This window comes from Argiope bruennichi, chromosome 10 (genome assembly GCF_947563725.1).
Source record: "Argiope bruennichi chromosome 10, qqArgBrue1.1, whole genome shotgun sequence".
In the NCBI taxonomy this organism is placed as follows: domain Eukaryota; kingdom Metazoa; phylum Arthropoda; class Arachnida; order Araneae; family Araneidae; genus Argiope; species Argiope bruennichi.
The window spans coordinates 27,700,969-27,721,710 of record NC_079160.1 but is presented as its reverse complement, the minus strand read 5'-3'; the positions used below and the strand labels follow the sequence as shown (position 1 = coordinate 27,721,710).

The window sequence follows — 20,742 nt, the reverse complement described above, 5'->3', positions numbered from 1 at the left end:
GCATAGAAAGATTATACTGTAACCTAAAATGATATTTCTTTTGCAGTCGTTCATCACTACTTTGAGAGATCGTGGTTTGAATGAAAATTGTACAAGGGAAGACTCAATATTTAACCAGTCGCCCGTAAGAAAATTTTCTTCTGTAGTTGCTTAATTCGCTATTTTTTTATGAAATTAAAAACTATATGAATAAATTCAAAATATAGTTTGGAATTTAAATATCTTCTATCGCTTAATATGTTTTAAAAGATTTTTTTCTGTCTTATCAGTTCATTATTGACGGGTTTTGTTTAAGAATTTAATGCACCATTCATTAACGTTCATTGTATTTCTCAAAAGCAAATCAAAACTCATTAAACATTCTAGTTAACATTTCTGCTCTAACCAAACAGACGTTCTAATACGTTTTGAGAAAGGAAATCCAAGTTCACGTATCACATGTTTTCTGCATTAAAATTCCACACTAAGTAAATGATTAATCACTTAAGTAAGATTTAAAAACCTTAAAATATTTATAATATAAAATATGCAACACTAGTAATAATTGCACAAGTCAGAAAATAAACTATGATAAAAAATGTTTCGAATTTATGCATTTTTTCCGAAATTCTTCATAAAAGTTGACGAACTGTTTTTGAACTTCTGTCAAGTAAAAAATATATATTTGAAATCGTCTGAATATTCAGTCATGGGGGTATTTAGGGAATAGATCAAAAAATGAACGAAGAAAAGGATTTCGATTTACCCAGTTTCATAAATTGCTGATAAAAATTTAAAACTTCCAACAGTGGTTTTATTTGGTTTGAATAATACAAAAAAGGAATTAAATTTAGAAAGATATTAAGCCTTATTTTTTAAAAAAAATCCCAAATACTCTGTTGGTTTTTCGCTTATAGGATACAGAGTTTTTATCAAATTATACACAACTTAATATGATAAAGAGAATTATTAAAGACATTATATGATAAAGAATTATTAAAGACATTATATGATAAAGAATTTTTAAAGACATTATATGATAAAGAATTTTTAAAGACATTATATGATAAAGAATTTTTAAAGACATTATATGATAAAGAATTATTAAAGACATTATATGATAATGAATTATTAAAGACATTATATGATAATGAATTATTAAAGACATTATATGATAAAGAATTATTAAAGACATTATATGATAAAAAGAAGTATTAGGTTAAAATCCGAAATGAATTCTGTAAGTATTCGAAGAAATTAGAGTATTTTTAGTAAATAATTTTTAACTATGCATGAGCAAAATAAATCATATTTACCTTTCATAATTTCAAAGCCACATATGCAGGAATTCCCATTGAATATCATTAGAATTCAGAAATTTATCGGCATTGTAGTGATATGAATTTCATTTGCTCTCAATACGAAGATAAGAGATGAAGAGGTTTCCATAAACTGCTGATCTTTAAGCATCACTGATTGAATAGCGATACAGAACACCATAAAAGGGCTGAAGATATTCAAATTCAATTTCAAATAAAAATTTGAATTCGAAACAAGTCAAATCAATAAATATTTTCTCAGCTTTTATCATGTGAGAACATGATGTTGTTTTGGTTTGAGGTTTTTGAAGCCTCAAAATGCGTAGGCAACAAATTGGCGATTTATGGCTTTTGAGGCATCCATTTTTCGCTTTTCGGATTATTAGAAAATAATGCAGAAGGTTGTCACATTTAGAGATTTATCGCCAACTAAAGTTACAACTTGATTTCTAAATTATTCATTGTCTGAATTCTTAAGAATTCATGCCAAAAATTAATATTTCACAACTATTCTACGCCAATGTAAGTCGATCTCTAGAATAACACCTTTATTAGAGAGTATGCAAAAAAGTTTTAAGGAGACTACTCCAGCTGGTTTTAAGCAATGCTTAACAGCATTTATTGTTATAAAATATCTAAAATTTCTTCCTAAACGTATCATTTGTATTTGCTTGTTTTATAGAAAATTATGTTTCTTTTATTAAACTTATTTCTGTCTTTTACAGGTGGGCTGGATTTCTTGGAATATGACCGTGAACTCTTTGCATTTAGGTCTTACAATAATAAACTATGATGGTTATGTTTTTCAAGAATCTCCCATGCGATTTTGGGATTTGGTTGATAAATATGGACTTACAAGTGCTTATGTATGGAGCAGTACATTAGAATTTATGGACACACATAGTTGGGCACCGAGTGAGTTTTTGATACTACTTCTTTCCTAAAAGACTAGAGAAACTTTCAAAACATATATTAACCAATAAGAACATAAAGATATTAATGTGCATTTATAAAATAAAATAAAAAATATTTATTGAAATCATTTTATTTTTACATCACTTATAAGCAATATAATTTTTCTGATGATTTTGACGAGACTGAAAATCTGAATTGTAGTCCCATAGTGAATTTATTAGAATCCTTGATTCATAATGAATTTTTAAAATTTTTATAACTGCTGATTTCAGGCAAGTTGTTAATAGTATCGCTGGCCATATTTTAGAGGAAATAGAGTGAATTTGCAATCCTTTTTTGCGTGTAGTAACGTCTTATGATGATGTCGTGTCCGCGTTACCACGGAAAGGGGTTGCCGTTGCTTCTGAGGATAAAGACCCCTGAGCACCCAAGGGCAGAAGTCTGACTTCTAGCTCATATGAAGATGAAACTCACACACATTCGCTTGCACAACCCCGTTTTACAGGGAGGCGCATTCACACACCTCACAGATAGAACACAGAACAACCATGCCCGAACCGGGACTCGAACCCAGGACGCCCAGATCACGAAGAAGACGCGCTACCCCTTTGCCAGGACGCCGGCGTAGTAACATCTCATAAAATGTTAAAGAGAAAGTTAGGATCCTTGACTAAAATGATGTTCTCAAATTCTAAGATAATTTATATGTTACATAGCGATCTGCGATGTACTAAACTTTCCCAAAATAGCCCTAAACTAAAACTAGTTTAGAGCTATTTGAGAAAGTTTGGAGCTATTTTGGGATGGACCTCGTAATTTTGAACCGCGGTTAGCTGATGAGGACGGCACATGAGCTTGCACCCCTTTCTAAATTTCCGCACTACACCAGCAGGAGGGCATTTGGACTCAATGGAGTTAGCTGCCCTCGCTTACACGACGATTCTACAGCGGAATCGTATCTCTAACCTTGAACCACCCAGGCCCCGAAACTGAAACCTTACCACAGGGCCATCAATGCCCATTTGCAACGAAAATATAGTCTTAAAAAATTAGTATTTCTATAAATTTGTTTGATGCTAATCAGTAGGAAAATATTTTTTTAAAAATTCTATCTAATACATTATTTAATTTTTTTTTTTTTTTTGCGAAAAATTTTATATATTTTTGCAAACTTTTTTATATATTTTATATTTTTTGCAACTTTTAGTTCTAATGAATATGAATTTTATATACTTAAGAGCAACGTAATATTATTTGTATGTGTTCCTAACACTATTGTCTAATTTCCCTAGACTAAAGGGTAATTAGACGAGGGAGTTAGACTAGGGAAAGACTAGAGGGAATGTTTTCCTTGTGTCGAATATTTTTTATCCTTTGATAAAGCCTCCTTACACTTTTGTCAAATATCTTCACACTTAGGATTAAACATTATCTTTACTTGAACAAGATTATTAATAGATTAAATATATATTAAATGTTTAAATTACTTAATGGGTTTAGTCTCAGAAAAATTATTATTTTTCAAAATTCAATGCTGTGGTGCTAACAAGAAAAATGTTTGAGAAATACAAGAAAAAACTAACTTGCTTGAAGAATTCCGTATTTTGGCAATACTGAAAACAGTAAAATTTACATATCTTGGCTAAAAGTATAACAAAAAAAATATCTGAAAACTGCATGGTTTGAAGTACTTCATCGATTGGTATTTACACATTCTTAGAATTATTTATACATAAAATATGAAAGATTTTAAATCACGAATTGATTGTTTAAATGTGCATTTTGTATAAATTTCAAACTGAATTCAAACCTCTTCAATCGCTTCGAAAATTATTGGTAGATTTGAATGATAACAAAAATTTTATGAAGCATTCCAGTTTTGTCAAGAAAATAAGTATTTTGTAAATTTTAAAAAAGAATTATTATTTGAAAATTATGTATTAATGTCGTAATAAATTAAGCCCCAGCTATTTACTTATCGTTAGTTTTTCAAATATCTTTCAACATTCGTTGGCAGTTATGACATGTTATTCATGTAATGCTCCTTGTTATTATATGCAGCATTGTCTAAAAAATAAGTACAAATTTAGTATTAAAAAGAATGAGTATGAATATTATATGGGTGCCCGTACAAACTAACCATCAAATTTTTGTTCCATTCCTTCAATTTAGCTGCAAACCATTCTTTAAAGACTCTGAAACAACTGTTTCCTGTTGGAAGTCCTGCAAAGCCCAGCACTTTCGATTTCATAACAGAAAAAGTAAAACCGGGCATATTTTGCTCCCCAGCATATGGTAAGTAATTAAAAAAAATGTTTAGTTATTTAATTAATTTACTTAAAATTTGTTATCGTTTGGTTTGGTTTGATATCTTTGAGTTGATGACATATCTGTATTATAAGTTAAGCCTAATCATATCATCTATATTTTTTGAATGGTGTTAACAAGCAATCAATCGAATATAACTCTTTAAAGCATTCAATAAAATACAAAATTTTTCATATTGAGAAACAAAACAGCGAATAAAAAGTTTTTAAAAAAACACCTTTATCGTTGCGCTAAATGTAGAATTTTTTCAATTATTTTGAATTTTTTATTTTTTTATTTACAATTTCTTTTGCTTCTTATTATTATAAGATATTATATATGTACAGGGTGTTGTCGAATTCGATCGACAAATTCAGGGAGGTGATAGTAGGCATCAAGAGGATTAAGAATCACCATACAACATAGAGTCTCAAACGACGTTTAGTAGATAAAAATAGCAAAAATATTGTAAAAGGATCCAAAAGTTGTTGCAAACTGTAAAAAAATTAATTAAAAAAATTTTAAATGATGTTTGAACTATGAATTTTCTTTTAAGTGAAAGCATTTTCTTAAATATTATTTTACAAGTAGGGAATATGGCGAATTAATGATCCTGGGAATCATAAATTACAGAAAACGAAAAAGTAGTTTAGAACCCTTATCTGCAGAAATATTAAAACTTGAAGAAAATTAAAAGCTTGAAATTATAAGGGATTTTATACTCTTTAATTTGATATAAGCATGTAGTGTGAAAACTGCGGAGTTTTTAAAATGACTCCCTGGATCATCAGTTTGTAGGCAATCCTCTTGATTTCTACTATCATCTCTTGTCGGTTGAATTCGGCAACACCCTGTATGTTATATATATATATATATATATATATATATATATATATATATATATATATATATATATATATATATATATATATATATATATATGCTGTTATCTAGAAATAAATTTTTTCTCAAATGAACTATTAGGCGGTGACATACGTATGCAATCAAAATTTAATTGAATGATTTAATCAATATTAAATAATATCTGATAATATCAAAATTATAAAATACAATAGAGCAGAAAAATTCCGAATTCTGAACCCCTAGGAAGCGAATGCAAATTCCGTTTCAAAATTCCAATTAATAAAATGTGATATATGCAAAGTTTAAAAAAAATGTATAAAAACAAAAATGTATGATTTTTAAAGAAAGGATAAAAACAAGATTGAAGCTTACATGGTCACTGGAATTATTCAACAAAAATTTAAAAGATTCAAAAAAACTAATAATCTTTATAAAGTAAAGTCATTAAAATATTGATACTCATTTTTAATTCCAATGATAATGAGTTTAAAAAAGCGTAAACCATGATGATTAAAATAGAGCAATCATTTAAAATTTTAATTAATTGCAAATACACTATAGTAAGTAAAACTTGGTGTCGCTATTCACCAAATAAAAATTAATAGATGAAATGGACTTACCCAATGCAGAGTCGGATTAATTTAGCATTTAAAACACGCCACAATGTTCAGTTGAATGAAATACATCATGTTTTGGATCTGTATGTTCCATAATTCAAGTCGTAGCGAAACCATACGATTAGAAATCAGTTTCTTGCTTCGCAATAAGAAATGTCTCGTTGTAGCAGAGGCAGTTTCTGCAATTCTATCCACGGTTCACACTAAAATGCCTCTTGCAAAGCAGCCTTTTGTTATCTAAGTCAACCCAAACTCTCTCTCCTTGGAATTTTTTGGGGAAAAAAACATATAGCAACCAAAAACTTTGGTAGTTCGTGTAACTTCACAACTTATTTCTTGACCACCCTTTTTTCGCCAGGGGTCAGGGGAACTTTTGTGAAATCAGGTTTGATCATTTATGAATACTATGCAGCAATGTTATGAAAAAAGTTATTACAGAAGTGCAAGTGCGACATGGCATATAGTAACTTTTATACAAGAGGCCGCATGTTGAATTCATATAAGGATTGTTAAAATCAACATTTGGAAATAATTATATTTTTCTTATCCTTATAAGTTCTTCGGATCAGGTCTTCCTGATCTGATTTTTTTTTTTTTTTTTTGTTGTTGTTGTTGTTGTGTGACTATTTTAAGTCAAATTTTGTGCAATTGCTTCTGAGGGTAAAGACCCCTGAGCACCCGAGGCTTCTCAAATGAAGATAGCACACACACTCGCTTGCACAACCCCTTTTCACAGGGGGGCTCATTCACGCACCTCACAGAGAAAACACAAGAAAGAGAACCATGCCCGAACCAGGAATCGAACCCGGAACGCCTAGATCACGGGGAAGACGCGCTACCCGTAGGCCAGGACGTCGGCTCCTGGATTAGATTAAAGATATTTTGTATCTTTAATCTGTGGGCACTTTTCAAATTAAAAAAAATGCACCTCATTTGGAAATGTTCCATTTCCAACATTTAAAACGATCCATTCGCAACGTATATCTACTATATCAAAAGAAAGATTGTTCAATGCATTTAACAGTATGTATAGTATACACTGAACATATACATATTCTTTATTATTATACATATTATTACACATATTATTTATACATATTCTTTATCAAACATTATATTTTATATATATAATGCATGGTTAAAAAGTTACAAATCTATTTATTGATATAAAGCATGAACTAACTTGGTTATCAAATTTAATTAATTAATAAAAACTAGGTTACATTTCTATTAAATCTATATAAATAGCATCTTTTATATTTATTAGTTTTCGGATTATTAATTTTGTTCCCTAATTTTAAGCCACTTACTTTAAAGTATGCAAAACAAATTACCCCTAATACATTTGTGAAAGATTTAAAAATATTTTTCAAGATTTCATTGTTCTGTTCTATATTTCTTTTAATTGTTTTGCCGTGCAGATAAATTAACATTTTTCTCATCAATCTGTAATTACTTTTTTTAGGTTGTACAGAAACTTTTGGTTTAATAAGTGGACTGGACTCCAATATGCCAGTGTACAGAGGAGAAATACAAGCTCTCGCCCTCGGCATGGATGTCCGCATTCTCGATGAAAAAGGTAAGTCAGCCATATAACTATCCGACCAGCCACGAAGGCACACGGATTTAAACCATAAAAATTGAATGACCGGACCGCCACAACAGCAACATTGGCGGGAACTGTGATTGAGTCCTAAGGGCCGTCACCGGCCACGGTACAACCCCCCCCCGAAGGAAGTACGTCCCGTCATCGATGGGAGGAGTCAGATCCCCCACCTATTAGTCAGGGTGGCGAGATCCAACCACCATGACGGAAGCATCTCATCCTCATTTCGAAGTGCCCCCGGGGGTTCGATGAAAAAGGTAAAGCAAAATTTTCAAAAGCAAACTGCACCAAGCTGCTAAATTGCACCAAAAAAAAAGGTAAAATTTTGCTACAAAACAGAGAATATAGCTTCCACTACATTTAACATCGCAATTTAGTCATATAGGAAGAAAAAAAATTATAACAAAGAAAATTATATTCTAAAATGGCGTTATTGATTATTATTATTACGAATCAATTAGAGAAATCTGAAAACGGTTTCAAAGATAAAATCAAATTAAACTTTTTAAAACCTTTTAAATTCATAAAAAAAATTAATAACTTTATTTGTAATCCATAAAATACAGTAATTTTTTTAATACATCATCTCTGATAAATCGGAATTAATCGCTCTAAAGCATCAGCTCAAATGCAGGCCTCGTCTGCTCAGAATGGTAATTTGATGGCCGGTCGAAACTCCTCGAACAGTTTAGTTAGTTTAGTTAAGTTATTAACGTCCCGTTTTAAAGCAACACTAGGGCTATTTGGGGACGGACCTCGTAATTTTGAACCGCGGTCAGATGACGAGGACAACACCTGAGCTGCCCCCCCCCTCTCTCCACATCACGCCACATCAGCGGAAGGACGTTTGGCCAGGACGTTTAACGTTCACCAGACCTGCTTACACGACGGTTCTTCGGTGGAATCGGGTCTCGAACCTGAAACCCTCCGGTTCCGAAGCCGAGACCTTGCCACCAAGCCACCGTGGCCCAACTCCTCAAACAGAATGAATCGTCAGAAACCGCTGATTTCGTATATGGTACAGTCGATTTTTAGATCCAGAAATGCACCGCATTATTAAGCATGCACCAGGAAGCGTTTATTTCGTTCAAATAGAAATTAGATGAAAAATGAAGGATTATTTGAACTAGTCTTATGAACAATGAGTATACAACTTTCAAATTAAATTTAAATAGTAATGCTTAAAACTACAAGTGGATGTAAAACTGAAAAAAATACATTTAACAGGACAGAAGTCAATATCAAGAAGGCCTAACAAAAAAATGAAATGCGCTTATAATACTGCGAATCACCCCTTATGAAATGAAATCCTCCAAAAGTGCTAACCTCGAAATCAATTAACAATTAACTCAAAGCATTGTTTTCTCATGTGAACAAACTATCCCTTTGTACTGCTCAACAACGGATTGTAAAACCCTCCACGCTTTTGCGCATGCGTTAGGATGGGTTTATTCCGCCAAAATAGGGATGAAAGGAAAGATGAAAGGAGGAAATGTTTACATTTACTAGTATCTAATAGGGGAAATCCAAGGTCAAAGGGAATACCGGAAATGCACTTATCGTTCCGCGTCTCACCCCTTAATGAGATGGAGTCGTCGAAATGTGGTCGTCTCAGAATCCGTTGACGAACAGTATACTCTAAGCAAAGAATACCATCTTGGGATTGGCTAGATGCCAAGAAACTATTCCCATTTAAAAACAAAAACAAACTGATATTATTCAACCGAATGTGTGAGTTTTCATTGGTTTGCATGCATTTCCATCTATAAAAATATTTCGTGAGATTCCTGATTTCAACCAATAAACGGCTATTTTTTTTTTAATTTTTGATCGGATAAGTTACATACATGCACAAAAAGTGATTTAACAGTATAACTATATTCAAATTATGTTTTGTTTTGAAAATATTTGATATTTTTTAAAAAGGTTGTTCTTATAAAATGATCAATAAAATAATTTCAATTAAAAAACAAAAAGACTTAGTAAGTAACATATCGTTATTATAACCCCTAAATTATATATTTATATACCGTACTTCATATAATATAAAAATCAAACCAAAAATATAAGGCTTCAAATAGGACAATTCTGCTCCGTTCAGTTTACAGACGAATTACGAATTTTTTCGCTTGTTATAAAGAAACGAAGCACAAAATACAAATTTTTTGCTACAAACAATATTGACATATATATGTAATGATATTTTAAACTCTTAATTTCAATTTAATTAATTTTCAAGGTTTTATCTTAATTTAGCCCATAGTAACTTCATTCTAAAATATTCTCTTATTTCCTGATCCGATTCCACTGTTTCTACTTAATTAATTCAAGAGAAGCTTTATAAAATTGCTGAATCGGCTATACGCCGACACATTCACACGCTCCACGTGAAGGGCTAGAAAAATGTCCAATAAGCACATTCCTTTTTCAAGATCTTTGTGTTTCCCTTACTTATGATTGACATGCGTCAGAAATCCCTATCAGAATCTTAATATATTAGCACTGTAAAAAAATATTTTCCCTATCAATATCTCATGTTATATGAGACGAGGGATAATTTATTTCTCTCTTCTTCTTCCCCACTTCTGCTTTTGTGTCGCGCAGAGAGCGGACGTGCCTTGTCCGCGCCATTTTTGTAAATAAATCATTATGCCTTCCCGGGAAAGAATAAATCGAACTTAAAAATTACAAAGTCTCTTCACTGCTTCTGGCAATTGCATTCTGCGTCAAATAATATATATATATAATGAAACTAAATTGTCAGGTGTGCCAAATATATTTTTGGCACCGTGTGGCGTACGTCAAATTCCAAAATCCTCAAGTAGAGGTCGTGACAGTTAAAGGGTTAAAATCGCTTCAAAATGTCACTGGTTCCAGCAATAACTCAAATTTAAGGATTATAATCAATATATCCATAACTGATGATATTACTGTATCATGTCTAATAATTCTAAGAGATTCTATGCAATCATAATCATCACATCGGTAGCAACCACACATTATCTGTAACCCACACAGTTAGAGATTGCAATACCGGACCAAAATTTCAATACCGGTATTCGGTATTTTTTAAATCTTAATACCGGGATACCGGTTTTAATACCGGTATTAGAAATTTTAGAAAAAGAAAGAAAACACAGGTGTTTCTTTGTTTTATTTGCCAGTTTTGTTAGAGAGTGTAAATATCACAAAAAATAATTTGTAACTTATAAATTATAACAGTATATAATCACAAAAAAGTAAAGAAACGTCTTATTTATTTAAATCACAAAAAAGTGTAAATATCATTATTCAGTTTGTGGCACTATTACAAATTTTTGAAATGTGATCTTAAAAAACATAATGCATCAATTGTACTGTCATTAAGCCTGAAAAGTAATTTTGTGTAAAAATTACCAGCTGTCGAAAACGCTCTTTCGGCATCTATGCTAGTTGGTGGTACTGTTAGAAATGAGAGATATATTTTTTCCAAGTATTTACCTCTAAATCCCTCATCTTCAAATAAATCGATTTCTCGTCTGATGGTTTTGGATATAGATGATTTCTGTATTGCATTTTGGTTCGTTGAAATTTTTTTATTTATTGCTAATTCTAATTTTTGTTCAAGAGAAAATTCTTTATCTCTATCCACAGTAGTGACATCATAATCTACGATAACTGTACCGAATTCTTCTGAATGTGTATAGGTTTGTTGGTAAAAAATTTTAAGGAAATTTACTCTATACTTTATCAGATTTGAATTGGTTATTTTCTTTTCTTCTTTTTCATTTTCATTTTTAAAATCATTATAATTATGTAAATACCATAAGACATTTTCTATTTCGGTATGCCTTTCTTCTGTGCGATTTTCCAAAGTAATATATAATTCTTCAGATAGTGATGTGTGCTGTTCTTTCAGTGACTCAACATGAAATTTATTGTTGCATTATCTGTTAATAAGATAGATAAGAGCTGATATAGTTCTGGATATTAAGTCAAATTCACTATCTGAAAAATTAATTTACAGGTTTAAGTCGATTATTGCTTTTTGGATTGGATTTCTCAGTTTCAAAAATCGTTCCATCATTAGGAGTAAACTGTTCCAACGTGTTTTAGAATCTAATATTAATAAATATTCTGTTTTATTTTCAGTTAGTATATATTTTAGTAATATATCCTTTTTTATAGGGGAACGTTTAAATATCTTAACAATTTTTCGAACTTTATAAATTATTGGAAGCAATTCTTGATAGGTTAATATTTCATCCTCATTAGCAATAGCTTCTTCAACAATTACATTGTCATTATCTTCATTGGCAATATCGCTCTCGCTCTTACTCTTTTCAAAGTTGGAATCCGAAGTTTCTATAACCACATTATTTGGATTCTTCTGTTCTTTATTTTTTTGGAATAATATATCTATTTCTCCTAATTGAATTCCATGTGCATAGCACAACTGCTGATTTTCACCAATCAACTTTCCAACTTTTTTCATAATTGTTGCTCCATCAGCCGTTATGGATACAATATTTTCTTTCAGGGATAACCCATGTTTCGCTAATTTAGATTTAAGCAATTAATTAAACCATTAATTAGCTAATTAATTTCGCCCTTTAGGGAGACATAAAAACAAAAACGCATACTATTTTGCTATTTCGCGATACCTGAACCTATAGTGGAGACCATTTTAAAAATTTCTAGTAAATACCGAAAAACCGGTATTTAAACTTGTGAATACCGGTATTACAAAATTGTACAAATGGCTCAAAATACCGGTATTCGGTATCCCGGTATACCGGTATTGCAATCCCTACACACAGTATATGAAGTTGATTCACTCATGGAATACAGGAAATGATGAAAAATAACAATCGAGATATTCTGTTCAGAGAATTGGTGAAATAGTAACAAACAATTCTAATAATATTGAATATTTTCATATCTAAACACAGGTAATCCTACAATCGGCAAAAGAGGCGAATTGGTGCTGGCTAATCCCCATCCAGCCCTTCCCGTGGCAATTCTTAATGATGAAAACAAAGAAAAGGTTAGAGAAATGTATTTGATTGATCATCCAGGTAAGTTAGTAAGAAATTTCATTAGATATTTTTGCCTTATGCCGAAGTTTTTAGAAACTAATTAAGACCTTTTTGCAGTGAGAAGCTGTGTGACTTCTTCAAAATATATCTATTTAGATACAGTTTTTAAAAATATTAAATAAATTTAATTTAGAAAAATTTAATTCAAATTTTTATAAGTATATTAGTATATTAGAAAGTATAATTTCTTATTTTTAAAGTAGAAGTTTCTAAAGTTCTCTTCAATTTATAAAGTTTTCTTCAATATTTATCCATCATTATAAATATTATAAAATCATGAAATCTTTTTTTTTTTTTTTCATTTTCTCTAAGGGCGCCATTACATGGAATCAAAATTTGATAAAATTTATCAATTAAGCACTATTAATCTAAAATATTAAAAATCTAATTATCTGAATCTAGAATATTATTCTCTAAATCTAAAATATCATTACTCTAAAATATAAAAGTTAGTCTAAATTAATCTCTTATATTTTAAGTATTAAAAAAGTATCATGGATTACACACGAGTTTACAAATTTCATTTTTACAATTTGAACCGAGTAAAATTTAATAAAAGTGAAATATTTCTTTTTTTTATTAAGGAATTAATTGTTATTAAAATATTTAAAAACAAATACAGCAGTAATATGCTTATTATTTTAAGTAGAATCAAAAAACATACCATGCAATTTTTGAGAATTTTATAGTGTTTAGTTAAATTTCTATAAATTCATATGTTTTGTATTGCATTAGGATTACAACAAAGTGTCATAGCTCCTCACATTTAACATTAAATTTTTCGTTATCTGCCATATTAACTGAATATGTTGCACACCGAATTGTTTTACTCTGCAAAAGTAGCAAACTTTTTTTTTTTTTTTTTTTGCTATGGCAACTGTATATCTAGTGCCAAGTTATTCGGCTCTTCGTATATCAATGAAAACAAAAATTATAGACAAATAATACTGAGCCCCAACAGCAATTTATAAGAAAATGTAAAAATCAATTTCAACTTTTCTGAACATAATCTTGTTCTCATGATAGTTGCTCATGGTGGATTTTTTTCTTCTAATTTGACCAAATTTCAAGCCTGAAAGATTCGGCATACTTAAAATTTTGCTTGCATTAAAAATAAATTCATAACTTTTTAAGAAACTAAAAAGAAAATGCTGATTTTTGTAGAATACAAAGGTATGTTTAGTATGTTAATAAAAAAAAATAATGGCAACCAGGGCTTTATTTAGCTCAATTCCAATTCCATTTTGAAAATACACAAAAGGCCATTTTCGACCAAATTTGGTAATTTTGGACCTCTGTCAAATGACGATAAGATAATAGCCGCCAATCCCATCTCCAAGCATCCGTTCTACATTAACTGAGAGAACATCTACCCTCAAAGGCTGGCATAAGTCTCTGTTAAGCCTCGTTCCAATGACCTGCGAGTCTGGAGACAAGGCACATTTTCCCCTCTCTTGAGGTATTCCGGTTTTTTTTTATGTATGTTCATTTTACCGACAATTTGCGGAAACTCCGGATAGTATCCACTGGCGGGGTGGTCCAACAATGGGTCAGTTGGTAGATTTACGACCATATCCATAAAGATCACAGGTCTTTGAAACGACGGCTCTTAAGCCCCGTTCCGACAGCCCGTGCGCATCTTCAGACATGCACATTTTGTCCTCTTTCTCTTTCTCTTTCTTGTGGTTTTCCGGGGTTCTTTGATGGACCGTCATTCTTACCGACAATTTGCGGGAAGCTCCCGACCGACGTCCACAAGCCGGGGTGGTCCTACAATGGGTCAGTTGGCAGATTTACTATCATATCCGTAAAGACACCAGTCTCGCTTACACGACGGCTCTTTAGTGCAATGGAGTTTCGAACGCAGAATTATCTAGCCTTGTGATTGAAATCTTACCGCTAGGCTACTAGGGTCTCATGATTACTCAGGGCTGTCATGCGTAGTGGAAAATGGAATACGATGCCAGTTATTGCCATTTATATAATGATGAATACTTGTCAGGAAAATTCCTCCTCCTCCTAAGGGTTCTCCTGAGTAACCATATAGCCAGTAAATAAATCACTTCTCACTATGTTAGCTCAAATATTAATGCGGAAGTGTTGTCCTGTTGTGCGTTCCAAATTGAACTTTTGATGCCAGTCAGGTGAAATGATAAAATCTTCTTTTGAAAATGACGTAACAAAACCCAGACTGGGGAATCAGAATGTGCTACACTTCGTTTCTGCACTATCATATTGTCCTCTATAGAATTATACGTTCAAATATATACGTTATTCAAATGCGCTTCCCCCTTTTCTATTCTTAATTTTGCATTCCTTCCTCCCTTGTAGATTATTGAATATTGTAACAGGGATTGATTGCAGGATTTGTTGAATAATTGTATAACATCCCCCTCCAGTGGGAATTCTGAACATTAGCAAGATCTATTGAATCATCATAGAAAGCCCACTCATCGATGGAAGTTTTTTGATGCTTTCTGTACATGATGAATTTTTTAAAGTATGACTTGTAAAAATTATTAAACTTATGATGTTGTTAATTAACAGGATGTAATTTCAGGTTATTGGAATGTGGCAGATGATGCATGGCGCAATCCTATTACAAAGGGTCTCATAGTTTTTGGAAGAAGGTAATTTCGAAAGTTTTAAAATTTGATTTAAATTTTTTTAAAGCATTCCCTTACCATTTATTTGTTTTAATTTATAACATTCATACATTTTTACAATTCAAATGAAATAATCTGTACTAACAAAAATTTAAGCGTCAGAAATATTTTGAAACTAAAGGGATGAAACTTATTAATAGATCAGTCAGCAAATATTGAAGAATGTGTATGATATATATGAAATTATACAACTTAACACTAAACTTCTCTACTTATTTTTATTATGTAATTAGATGACACCTGATTAAATGTCGTACTGTAGCAGTTGCATTACTCTTATCTTTGGATACTAGATGGCGATGCCTGTTTAGGCCATCCCATATATCATCCCATAGTGCATTGCGATTGTAATTAGAATGAGATGCGATGCTGAACTGTGAAGCCACGCGCGTGAATGTCTTGTCTTTGTGTTTGTTTAATGTGTGAATGTGATTATTAAAAGAAATGTTCCTAAAAACATTCGTCCTGTTGCTTCCTGCATGGATCATAATAATCTACATACCACCACAGTAGTGATTAAATAAAAAATCCATTAAGATAGTTGAGGTATTTATGCATTAATATAATTTTTGCACTGTAGTAGCGTCTTGGTGGCGATAAGTGGTAATTCGATGCTCATATCAAGAAAGAGTATTGTGATTGAGGAGTAATTTGATTGAGGGTAATTTGATTTCATTATATATATATATATATATATATATATATATATATATATATATATATATATATATATATATATATTACACTTATGTCTAAAATATTATATAATTCATGGCTGCTGATATTACTTTATCCAAACAGTTGTATTTCACAAATTAATTTCAAAATGGCGGCACTTTTATGAATTTAATTATTAGCTAAATTTATATATAATTGATAATTAAAGAGCTCCGAAATTATTAAAATATTCCGTTTTATTAGGGATTCAATTAAATGTGCAAAATTTCAGAGTACATGAGAAAATGAGCGAAAAATCGATTAAAGTTCTCATATTTACAATCATGAAACATGCCAAATCAAGTAAAAGCGTTTAATAAAAGTATTATTTAGTATTCAACATACATAGTAAAAATATTGAACCCAAATACTGGATACGTTCTGATTTCAAAATCAGATGCATAATTAATATAATATCATTTTGTATACAGCTCTTAAAAAAACTTCATAATATTTTTATTATTAAAACCTTAAATGCAATTTGTAAATTGTAAATAAATCGACATTTATGAGGTGAATAGTGAGAGTTAATATCATTTTTTATTTTATTTTCTTTTATTTTTAGTGATGAAACAATGAATCCCAAAGGAGCAAGATACAATTGTTCAGACATATATTTTGCATGTAAGTATCTGCACCCATATAGAAACTTTTTTGATTAAGTAGATAATTATCAAATAACTATAACTCAAGTAACAAGTATAAGTAAGTAACTCAAATAACTATAACTCAAGTAACAAGTATAAGTAAGTAACTCAAATAACTATAACTATAATTATCAAATAACTATATAAATAAGTATTGATAATTTTTTTCTTTAATATTTCGTTTTCCTCTTTTTCTTATTCTCTTAATTTATATTATTATATTTACATTTACATAAATTTTATTATTATATAAATACAATAATTTATATTTAAATAAATGCAATTTATATTATCTCAAGTCAACTGAAAAGTTATCGGTGCAGGCTGTTACAAAATTCTAGGTAATTTGAAAAAATATATAGAGAGAAGATATTTTCCCATATCTGCCAATCTCTCCTTTCTTCAGTTCGTCCCACCTTTCTTTATAATAGTTCATACAGTTACCAAAAAAAATATCATGAAAAGATCTAATAATTGAATTTAGTTACCGAGTTATTAATTTATTGTTACCAATTTCATACCGAATATAATTAAAAGAGCTTTACCTGTCGATTTAAATCTTCGGAATTCAGTTTAATAAAATTTTCAGTTCAGAATTTAAAGATAAACAAAAGAAATCAATCCCAATTTTTATAATCTTATTTTTGTTTTTTCTTAAAAGTGGAAGATTTTCCTGGTATCAAAGATACCGTGGTTGTTTCGCAGTACAATAAAGACATGGACGAAAGAGTCATATTGTTTGTGATGATGCTTCCGGGTCATCCGCTCACAGATGAAGTGAAGGAAAAAATCAACAAAACCATCGAGCATCATCTAACACACGAGCATGTTCCTGACATTATAATGGAAACACCAGACATACCGGTACGTGAACTTTGAAGTTAGCAATTAAAATAAAAAGAACAACTTTTAGTAAATGTAATTAAATTTAATTGAGTTTATGTAAGAAAATTTTATCCCATCCCATTCGGAATGGATATGCCACTTCCGAAAGATAGAACAAACTGAAAAAGATACTCGTAATATTATACTATATTGTATAACATAGTACAATATTCTATAACTTCGTACATTATTGTATAATATCGTACAATATTCTATAACTTCGTACATTATTGTATAATATCGTACAATATTCTATAACTTCGTACATTATTGTATAATATCGTACAATATTCTATAACTTCGTACATTATTGTATAATATCGTACAATATTCTATAACTTCGTACATTATTGTATAATATCGTACAATATTCTATAAATTAGTATATTGTACAATATCTACCATACTCTAAAAATTAATATATTGTATAATATCGTACAATATTCTATAAATTAGTATATTGTATAATATCATACAATATTGTATCACATTGAGCAATATTATATTACACCAAATAATATTGTCTTATATTGTATAATATTGTTCAATACTGTGTAATAGCATGTTGCATTCGGGCAATATTAAACATTACCACACCGCATGCCTTTTGGGTCTTGTTTAATTTTACATGTAATTTTTCTATCCTTAAATCTTGGTTAAAAATCTGCAGGTAAATATTTCCTCTGAAGATTGTTATATACTAATTTCGTTTATTGTTTTAAAAAGTATCGGTAATTGATAATTTATTTCTAAAAATAAAGTTGCCATTTTATTAATCAATATTTATAAAGAGTTTCACGGAGGATAAATATTATATGAAATTATAATCTTAGTTTTCAATGCACAAATTCAACAATGAGGAAGTCAAAGTTAGATATTTATATTATATATGGTATAGACACTCGTTAAAGTTTCAGAAACTTAAATTTCATGACAGAATAAATAAGCAAATTTATTTACGAAAAGCTTTGAGCTTGTGAAAGTGGAGACCTTCTGAAACATTACATGGGACTTTCTAATAATGAATATCTTAATCCAAAATAATTCCAAAAAAAATGAAAAATATAAATCTCTCCATATTTAGATTGATTAAAAGCCATTTTCAAAAATCATCCCTGCTGTATATATTTTGTCTGTAATTTGCATTCACATATTATTTTCCTTTTACCTCTAATTTTTTCAAACCATTACGCAATTATATTATATATATTTGAATACGGTATATTGTTAGCTTGCATTTCATCAATTTCAGCTATTCTGTTAACTTAAAACAAATATTTCAGATTGCATATTTGCTGTAAATGAAATTCAACATGTCGAAATTGATTGTAATTAAACAGATTCATTCATCGCATTAAGGCTAAGCCATAGTAAATTAATTTTTTACTACATACTATTTCCACTATGACCTATTTTATTACATACTATTACCACAATTCTGTATTGTAATTTTTTATTGTTTCATATACTGCGGTTATGTGGTATAAAATCCAACAATTTCTGCTGCGGATAACGACGATTTATTCCACAAGAAAATTTTTAACATAAGTAGCAAAACACAACCCAATCCTTCATAAAAACATTAGTGGCAAAATTTGTAATATATTAGCAGACAGCAAATGCCTAATTAAATAGCATCATAGCACAACAACTCTATGCGTAAAGCAATTTTTTTCACTCCATTAAAGGAATTTTCTTTCACGTGTGCGCCTCCTCTTATATAATATCTGTGACAAGATATAGAATTTTCCAGAAGAATTTTGGATCTCTGCTTCTAAAAGAAATATCGCCCAATATTCTTGTATTTTCTATAATCTTCCTTTTTATCGTCAATGCCGCCAAATTCGTTGCCAAATCACCAAAGTATCAGCAAATTTGATATTGCACCAAGTCGGTGTGGGGGGGTATTCATCTGTCATCCATTTAGTTTTCGTTAAAAATATGTGTACATATTTCTTTCTTACTACGGGATTAGCAGTGCAGAGAAATATTATTATAGTTTTGTAATAATATATTATAAGGACTAATTGAATAATATAAATTTAACATTTTGTTTTAGGCTTATAAATTTCAATTTATATTTTATTTCAAGAGGCATTCATTTTCACTCACAAAAATATTTTTATAAAGTTACATATACATTTTTGATTTTTATTATTGATACTAAGTTTTAAAATTTAAGAATCCATGATTTAGAAACATTTTTTGTCTCCTTTTTATTGAAAAAAATTTATAGACGAAGAACGAAGAGTCATGAGTAGTTCAAGATTGTGTGTGGAAGTATGTTCAAAAATTTATTTTATAAATACTTATTTCTTTTTTCGCATTTTTTTTCCAGTACAACTTGAACGGGAAGAAATTAAACAGTGTAGTAAAGAAGATCATAAACAAGAAACCAATCCTGAATGCAGAAATTGTCATCAATCCATCCTCCTTAGAATTCTTTCGAAATCTGGACTTAGGAGAGTTTTAACTTGTATAAAATAATTTAATTCTGTAGCATAAAGCGAAAAATAAACATTTATCGGTGTTGCAACGTTTATTTCACATTTCTTTAGATATTAATCTTAAATTTATTAAGAGAACTCTACATAATGCTATATGCAAGGCATTTGTATTCTGCCTCGTAGTTCTAAAATGATTGGCCTAAAGAAAAAAAGAGAGCTCTAAAACAAAAAGATTCAGTAAGAACTCGGCGGTGAATTTTTTGATGATAACAATACTTTATTTCCATATTTTGGTGTTTTCAAAGAAACAATTTTAAATCAAATATTTTCTACATATAATTGTATGAAAAATAACTCTGCATATCATGAGATATCAGGTTGCAAGATTTCTATTTCTACCTATCAGAAAAGAACTCATTTATATATGAACTATATTTCGAATGCATAAAAAAATGTTGTAGCGATAGTTCTAAAATATAAGTAAAAAAACATTAGATGCAAAATAACTGCTTGTAATTCATTTTAAAACGCTTCTATAAACCTTTTAAATTCTTTTTCTGCGCTTTCTTTTTGTAACAGTTGTTCAGATTACCATTTACTTCGTTTCTATTATGATTGCGGTTTCATGAATTTTTTTAGACATAAAACATTCATAAAATTATTTAGAAATTGAACTACAGATGGCAGCACAACTA

At 30.1% G+C, this 20,742-nt stretch overlaps 1 protein-coding gene across 1 annotated transcript in view; it reads left to right on the top strand.

Moving 5' to 3' along the window:
- Nucleotides 1–20,124, top strand: part of LOC129988454 (acetoacetyl-CoA synthetase-like) — a 34,969-nt gene extending 14,845 nt beyond the window's left edge. The window contains exons 10-18 of the mRNA XM_056096685.1: nucleotides 47–124; nucleotides 2,024–2,213; nucleotides 4,386–4,508; nucleotides 7,467–7,580; nucleotides 12,539–12,664; nucleotides 15,246–15,315; nucleotides 16,634–16,692; nucleotides 17,377–17,579; nucleotides 19,939–20,124. Coding sequence (XP_055952660.1) covers nucleotides 47–124; nucleotides 2,024–2,213; nucleotides 4,386–4,508; nucleotides 7,467–7,580; nucleotides 12,539–12,664; nucleotides 15,246–15,315; nucleotides 16,634–16,692; nucleotides 17,377–17,579; nucleotides 19,939–20,073 — 1,098 coding nt within the window. The 3' untranslated portion in view covers nucleotides 20,074–20,124. The remainder of the gene's footprint in view (nucleotides 1–46; nucleotides 125–2,023; nucleotides 2,214–4,385; nucleotides 4,509–7,466; nucleotides 7,581–12,538; nucleotides 12,665–15,245; nucleotides 15,316–16,633; nucleotides 16,693–17,376; nucleotides 17,580–19,938) is intronic.
- Nucleotides 20,125–20,742: the final 618 nt, after the last annotated feature.